This window comes from Rhincodon typus, chromosome 20, assembly GCF_021869965.1.
Source record: "Rhincodon typus isolate 14 chromosome 20, sRhiTyp1.1, whole genome shotgun sequence".
Classification (NCBI taxonomy): domain Eukaryota; kingdom Metazoa; phylum Chordata; class Chondrichthyes; order Orectolobiformes; family Rhincodontidae; genus Rhincodon; species Rhincodon typus.
The window spans coordinates 1,503,722-1,511,978 of NC_063351.1; the positions used below are offsets into that span (position 1 = coordinate 1,503,722).

General features: G+C 45.7%; 1 protein-coding gene across 2 annotated transcripts in view; it reads right to left on the reverse strand.

The window, feature by feature from the left end:
* Positions 1 to 7,541, reverse strand: part of slc25a16 (solute carrier family 25 member 16) — a 55,542-nt gene extending 48,001 nt beyond the window's left edge. The window contains exons 1-2 of one of the 2 annotated variants that reach the window (XM_048609094.1): positions 7,477 to 7,541; positions 1,714 to 1,851 (exon numbers count right to left, since the gene is read on the reverse strand). In XM_048609094.1, coding sequence (XP_048465051.1) covers positions 1,714 to 1,810 — 97 coding nt within the window. In that variant the 5' untranslated portion in view covers positions 1,811 to 1,851; positions 7,477 to 7,541. Of the gene's footprint in view, positions 1 to 1,713; positions 1,852 to 2,145; positions 2,342 to 7,476 lie in introns of those variants that run through there. The other variant, XM_048609095.1, reaches the window with a different exon arrangement.
* Positions 7,542 to 8,257: the final 716 nt, after the last annotated feature.

Here is an 8,257-nt window from a genome sequence, read left to right on the forward strand (position 1 = left end):
TGATTGGGAATATTAATCTGATCCAATCAGGGAGCCCTGGCTGACAATATAAATAAATAGGGCTGTGTCAAAGATGCTGACGCTCTGGTAGCTGCCTCTGAATGAGGGGACTGTTCATATGTAAATAAAGGGTGACTTGTTGAAGGATACCTGTCTCTGTGGAGTTATTTCAAAACAACTAAACAACAACGTAAGAAAATAAACTATACAGTTAAACTTACAATGCTATCAAGGCAGACAGCAAAGCTTATTTAAATATATAAAAAGAAAATTGGCCACAGAGACTTTATAGAATGAAGCTGGTAAAATAATAATGGGGGTTCAGGAAATGGCAGAGGAGTTGAATAAATACTTTGTTTCAGTCTTCAAAGTAGATGATGCTAATAGCATTACAAAATTACTTAACAATCAAAGGACAAAAGGGGCTGGGGAGGAAATAAATACAATAATTATCACTATATAAAAAACACCAGGGAAACTAATGGGGCTAAAATTAAGTATTAGAAAAGGCTCTGGACGAATGAAAAACTACAATGTCACACCCTTATTCAAAAAAGGAAAAAGACAAAGGATAGGTAACAATAGGCCAGCTGTGAAAACAGTGCAAGCAAAATGATGGACAGACATCATGGGGTCAGGTTCTGATGTTGTAGAATTCATGATTAAGACTGTGAGGCTGTAAAGTACTTAAGTGGAAAATGAGATGTTATCCCTCAGGTGGGCATTATTTCATGACATTATGTGAATGAGCAGGGCAGTTATCCTGGGTCTCTGATGCAACATTTATAGAAATACAGCAGGAGTAGGTCATTTGACCCTTCAAGCCACTTCACCATTCATTATAATCACGGCTGATATTCTAACTCAGTAGCCTGTTTCTGCTTTTCTCCCACACCCTTTGATCCCTTTAGCCCCAAGAACTACATTCAACTCCTTCTTTAAATCGTACAATATTTTATTGTATACTTGCAGTAAGATGTCAATGCTGCTGTACTCAAATCCTCTTGCTATGAAGGCAACATACCATTTGCCTTCTTCACTGCCTGCTACACCTGCATGCTTACCTTCAGCAACTGGTGAAAAGGACACTCAGGTCTTGTTGCACATGCCCCTCTCTCAATTTATAACCAAAATTTAATCCTTCTTGATTTTGCTCCCATTTATCCACACAATGCTGCATCTGCCATGTATCTGCCCACTCACTCATCTTGTCCTAACCCTATCACTTAAGCATCCCTGCAGCCTCCTCACAGTTCACCCTCCCACCTAGCTTTGTATCAACTGCAAATTTGGAGACATTAATTATTTAGATGGAGGAACTAAATGTAGTATGTTTTGTGAATAGCTTAGGTCCTAGCACTGAGCTCTGCAGTATCCCACTAGTCATTGCCTGCCATTCGGAAAACGACACGTTTATTTATACTCCATTTCCTGTCTGCCAACTAGCTCTCCGTCCATCTCAATACACCACCCCTAATCCCTAAATCCTTCAATCAACAATACACATTATCTGGTCATTCTTGTTTGTGGGAGATGCTTTGTGCAAATTGGATTCTGTGTTGCCTATTACAAATAATTATGCTTTCAAATAAATACTTCATTAGCTGTGAGACACTTTTGGACAGAATTAGATTGCAAAAAGCATCATATAAATGCAGGTTTCTTTTTACTAACAGTCAATTATGATGGATCAATTATTCCTAATACAGTTACCTCCTGCCACCAAGGAGCGCAGCCAAAAAAAGTCTCGACGAGTGGGGGCACCCACACCAGTTTTGGCACTGGCTGGAATTGGTGCTTCTGTTGTCATGACTACTAGACCTTTGAAAGATGTTTGGTCCTCCTGCAAAGCTACAAAAAAAGTTTAGCGAAAATTAATTGAGCACTGGAACCTCACAAATGAAGTGTTCCCAACGCTGCTTTCTATTTCTTCTCAAATATAACTTTAATCTTTTCAACACCCACCAAATCTATGAACATTCAAAGAGAAAATTACTGTAATGGGATCAGATGAGGTGGGGTAACAATGGTTGTGGTGATCAAACAGGAAAATGGAATTATTCTCAATTCAATATTAAAGGATGTGGGAAATGAGCAGGAGAGTGAGATACGATGAGGTGGAATACTAAATAATATCTCACCTACCTGAGTTACGAGTTTCAGATTCTTGCTTTCTGAGTATTCGATCAAACCATGTTATAGTTTTAAAGAGATCATCAGGTTATTACATCAGTTCCCCCTCACATCTCTCTTTAGAGGGTGTTAGCCTGGTTAGTCTTTCCTGTTGATATTACCTCAATTTTTCTATCTTCTTTTTCCCTCCTCTACCCTCTCTATATTCTTTGATGCTTTTTGTTTGTTTGTGAGATGCACATGTCACTTGCAAGTGCAGCTTTAGTGCCCATCCACTGTCGCGCCAAAGGTGATGGTAAACTGCCTTCTTGAATCGCTGCAGTTAGGTGTCAGGAGCTGTTAGGTAGGGAGTTCCAGGATTCTAGCAAAGCAACACTGAGAAACAGCAATAAAGCTCTATCCAGATGGAGTGCAGCTTGGAAAGGAAGTTGTGATAGTGATCAAATGTATCTGCTGCCGTTGTCCTTCTAGGAGATAGAGGTTGCAGGTTTGAAAGATGCTGTCAAAGAAACCTTGCTGAGCTACTGCAGTGCATCTTGCAATTGGTACACAATGCTGGCACTATGTTGTGATGGAAGGAATGAATGCTGTAGTACATGGATGGGTTCAAGTCAACTACTTTGTCCTGGATGTTGTCAGGCTTCATCTACAGTCATCAAGTCATATAGCACAGAAACAGACCCTTCAGTTCAATTTGTCTGTGGTGATCAAGTTCCCAAATTGAACTAATCCCATTTGCCTGCATTTGGCCCATATCCCTCCAAACCTTTCCTACTCAGGTACCTTCTAAATGTCTTTTAAATGTTGTAAATGTACTTGTATGTACCACTTCCTCTGGCAGTTTATTCTTACGAATCAGACTCTAGCAGGGCGGCCACGGATGAGATGCTGGAAGACTGCAGGGTGGCTAATGTGGTACCATTATCGAAGAAAGGTGGTAAAGAAAAGCCAGGGAACAACAGACCAGTGAGTGTGATGTCAGTGGTGGGTAAGTGGGTAGAGGAGATTCTGACGGACAGGATTTACAAGTATTTGGAAAAGCAAGGACTGATTAGGGATAATCAACATGGCTTTGTGCGTGGGAAATCATGTCTCACTAAATTGTTTGAGATTTTGGAAGAAGTGACAAAGAAGATTGATGACGGCTGAGTGGTGGGCATTGTCTACATGGATTTCAGCAAGGCGTTTGACAAGGTTCCACATGGTAGACTACTTAGCAAGGTTAGATCACATGGTATCCAAGAAATGCTAGACAAATGATTTAAAGGATGTTGCTGGGTTGGAGGATTTGAGCTATAAGGGGAGGCTTCTTTGATTGCTGGAGCTGCCTATGTCCAGGCAAGCGGAAAGTATTCCATTGTGCTTCTGACTTATGCCTCATGGACAGTGGGTAGTTATTAGGAAGACAGAAGGAATATGCTGTCCTTCTTCAAAATAACATTGCAAGATAGCATTTCTGACAGCAAACGCCTCCTCAGCTGGATTCATGAAGGGGAAATCATGACCAACAAATTTATTAGAATTCTTTAAGTAAGTAACAAACAGAATAGACAAAGGGGAAAGCAGTGGTTATACCTGGATTGTCAGAAGGCATTTGATAAAGGCTACTAAATTAGATAAGGATCCATGGTATTACAGGTAGTTTATTAGCATGGATACAGGAGTTCTTGTGGCACAGAGGCAATGTCCCTTCACTGAGCCAGGAGGCCTGGGTTCATCATCTTCAGAAGTGTGTACAGGCTGATTAGAAAATATCTATTAGCATGGATAGGATTGGACTAATAGAAGATAAATTCGGAATAATGGCAACCTGTAATTACTGGAGTGCTGCAGAGATGGGACCACAATTATTTACAATATACAGTAATGATTTGGATGAGGAAAGTGAATGCATTATAGCCAATTTTGTGAATGACAAGCATAGGTGGAAATGCAACTATTAAGGATGACACAAAAACTCTACAGTTGGATTCAGACAGATTAACCAAGTGGGAAAATCCCTGGCAGATGGAATATAATATGGGAAAACGTGAAGTTAACAACAAATGCTGGAGATCATAGCGGGTCAGATACCATCTATGGACAGAGAGCAAGCTAACATTTCAAGTCTAGGTGACTCTTCATCAGAGCTGAAGTGTGGAGTGGTCGGCATTTATGCTATAGTTCTAAGTAGGGCGTTATGTGGGGGTAATGGGTGTGGGGTGCTGGTGGAGAAAAGAAAAATCAAAAAAACTGTGGATGCTGTATATCAGGAGCAAAAAGTTGCTGGAAAAGCTCAGCAGGTCTGGCAGCATCCGTTAAGAAAAATCAGAGTTAACGTTTCGGGTCTGGCGAACAGTGGAAGAAAAAATGTTGATAGTTCAGATTAAGTGATTGGAACGTGAGAATGGCAGAACAATGATGTGTCTCCTGCCAGACTTGAAAGGACAGACAGTCTCACTGGATGGGGTAGGGGGGAGAGAAAACATGGTAAGGAATGTAACAAGCTAAAAGAAAAGGAAGAAATGAGAGATAGTAGGAACTGCAGATGCTGGAGAATCCGAGACAACAAGGTGCAGGGCTGGATGAACACAGCAGGCCAAGCAGCATCATAGGAGCAGAGAGGCTGACGTTTCGGGCCTAGACCCTTCATCAGAAGAGGGGGAGGGGAAGGGGGTTTTGAAATAAATAGGGAGAGAGTGGGAGGCGGATAGAAGAGGGATAGAGGAGAGGATAGGTGGAGAGGAAACAAACAGGTCGAAGAGGCGGGGATGGGGCCAGGAAAGGTGAGTGTAGGTAGGGAGTTAGGAAGGGGATAGGTCAGTCCAGGGAGGACGGACAGGTCAAGGGGGCGGGATGAGGTTGGTCGGTAGGAGATGGAGGTGCGGCTTGGGGTGGGAGGAGGGGATAGGTGGGAGGAAGAACAGGTTAGGGAGGCAGGGACGAGTTGGACTGGTTTTGGGATGCGGTGGGGGGAGGGGAGATTTTGAAACTTGTGAAATGAGAGTTGGTTCACAATTTGAAGGTTTTGAACTCAATATTAAATCCAGAAGGCTGTAAAGTGCCTAGTCTGAAGACGAGATGTTGTTCACTGCAGCGTGCTGAGGACAGACACGTGGGCGTGCAAGCAGGTTGCTGTGTTAAAATGACTGGCTACAGGAAGGTTGGGGGTCATGCTTACACATAGACAGGAAGTGTTCAGCAAAGTGGTCACCCAGTCTGTGTTTGGTTTCTCCAATTTACGGTAGGCCACATTAGATGCAGCAAAAACAATACAAAAGACTGGAGGAGGTACAGATGAAATGCTGCTTCACCTGGAAAGACTACTTAGGCCCTTTGATGGTGAGCAGGTTGGACACTTCTTCCTACCACCCCCTGGACCATGACCCCACATCCAAACATCAAACCACTGTTGCCAGGACTGTCACTGACCTCATTACCTCCAGAAATCTTGGAGGAAGCACAGGTGAAATGCTGCTTCACCTGGAAAGACTATTTAGGCCCTCAGATGGTGAGCAGGGAGGTGGTGAAGGGGCAGGTGTTGCACCTTCTGCAGTTGCAAGGGAGGTGCCATAGGGAGAGGGGATGCTGGTGGTGGTTGTGGAATGTACTAGGGTGCCCCAGAGGGAACGATCCCTGCAAAATGCAGACAGGAAAGCGAGGGGAAGATGTGTTTGATGGTGGCACTCTGCTGGAGTTGTCTGAAATGGTAACGAATGATCCTTTGAAAGCGGAGGCTGGTGGGATGAAAAGTAAGGACAAGGGGAACCCGATCACGCTGTTGTGAGTGATGGGAAGGGTCAAGGGCGGAAGCATGGGTGATAGGTCAGATGCAGTTGAGGGCCCTGTCACAGTGGATGGAAAACCATGGTCATGGAAGAGGCAAGCCATGTCAGCAGCGCTGTTGTGGAAGGTGGCATCATCCAAACAAATGTGACATAGGCAAAGGAACTGGGAGAATGGGATGGAGTCCTTGCAGGACATGGGGTGTGACAAGCTGTAGTGAAGGTAGCTGTGGGAGTCAGTGGCTTTGTAGTGGATGGCACTGGACAGTTTATTCCACGAAATGGAGACAAAAGATCAAGGAAAGGAAGGGAAGTGGCAGAAATGGATGACGTGAAAGTTATAGAGAGGTGGAAATTGGAGGCAAAATTAACGAGCTTTTCAAGGTCCTGTCCTGGAAGTGGCTTGGAAACAGTTGTTGATATACCGAGAAAGGAGTTGTGGGAGTGGGCCAGTATAGCACTGGAACAAAGATCGTTCCACATACCCCACAAAGAGACAGGCATAACTGGGACCCATGCACTCCCTTGACTTGGTAGAAGTGAGATGAATTAAAGGAGAAATTGTTCAGTGAAAGAAGAAGTTCAGTCAGGTGGAGGAAAGTGTGGTGGATTGTGACTGTTCAAGCCTCTGGTCGAGGAAGAAGGAGAATTCTCAGACCATCCTGGTGGGGAATGAAGGTATAGAGGGATTGGACGTCCATCGTGAACAAGGGGCAATTAGAGCCAGGGAACTGGAAATTGTCAATATGGTGGAGGGCATCAGAGGAATCACAGATGTAGGTGGACAGGGTCAGGACAAGTGGACAGAGGTTGGAGTCAAGGTAGGAGGAAATGAGCTTTTTGCCCATACCATACACCTCCATCAGCTCCCCCTCTCTGCCCACACCACACCCCTTGATCACTCATCCCTGTGCCCAACTCACCTTGACCCCCCATCATCACACCTGTCTGCCCGTCTCACACCCCCCCACCAATTTCCCTCTCTGCCTGTCTCACTGCCCCTCACACCCCGTCTCATCACACTCTTCCTCACTATCTTTCCCCTTCTCTCCCATTTCACACTGTCTCTTTCCATCCCACTCTGAATTGCTGAGTGAGTGAATTCCCTCACTCTCCCCATTGTCTCTCCTCCTCCCATCATCTCTCTCAATCCCTCTCATAACCACTGTTCTCCCACACTACCAACCTGTGTCCCTCTCCCCCTGCTCTTCTCCCTCACTTCCAATCCTACCTCACTGACTCACTCATTATCTCCCTTCACTCTCCTCCCCTCAATCTCTCTCCACATCACTCAGACCCTCACTATCCCTCCCCATCTCTCCCTACCCCACCCTTTCCATCCCACCCTCCCCATCCCATTGTCTCCCATTCACTCACTCCGACCAGCACTGTCCCTCTCTCCCATGTCCCTCCATCCATCTCTCCCTCACTTGGCCGGCCGTCCGTTCCCCCCCATCCCTTCATGCATCCGTCCTTCCTTTCTTCCCTCAGTCACTCTCATTAGGCCTCCTTCCTTCTATCATTTCTTTCATTCCTTCCCGTTCACCGGCCCTCCTTTCGTCTCTCACTCTCAACTCACCTGCCGCCTCTGCGGCCTCTCCGCTCGACGCCGCCAGTCCATCCGGGTCAGTGGCTGACAGCGCCCCCGCCAGTGCGGGAGGAGGACATGCTAGGAGCTCCTACTGCATCCATAGCCCCCTCTACAGGGCAGCCTGCCAGGCAAGAGACAGCACAACTGATGGAGCTATTAGAGAATTTAGATATCGTCTATACTTAGTGATAACACAATGTGGAACTGGAGGAGCACAGCAGGTAAGGCAGCATTAGAGAAGCAGGAAAGTTGATGTTTTGAATCGGGATCCTTCTTCAGAAATAGGGGAGGGCGAAGGGAGCTCCGAAATAAATAGAGAGAGGAGGGATGGCGCTGGGGAAGGTAGGTGGGATGGTGATAGGTGAGTGCATGTAGGCAGTGGTGGGGATTGGTCAGTGAGGTAGGAGGAACGGATAGGTGGGACAGAAGATGGACAGATGTGTCAGGTCAAGGAGGCGGGGATGAGAGGGAGGGTTGGTTATAGGATGAGGCTGGAGGTGGGGAGATTTTGAAACTGGTAAAGTCCACATTGAGACCATTGGGTTGTAGGCTCCCATGGCGGAATATGAGGTGCTGCAGTTTCCGGGTGGCGTCATTGTGACACTGGAGGAGGCCCAGGATGACCATTCAGTAAAATCATGTCCTAACCCTAAACAACTTCTCCTTCAACTCCTCTAACTTCCTACAGACTAAGGGGGTGGCCATAGGAACCTGCATGGGCCCAAGCTATGCCTGCCTCTTTGTGGAACAGTACCTCTTCCGCAGCTAC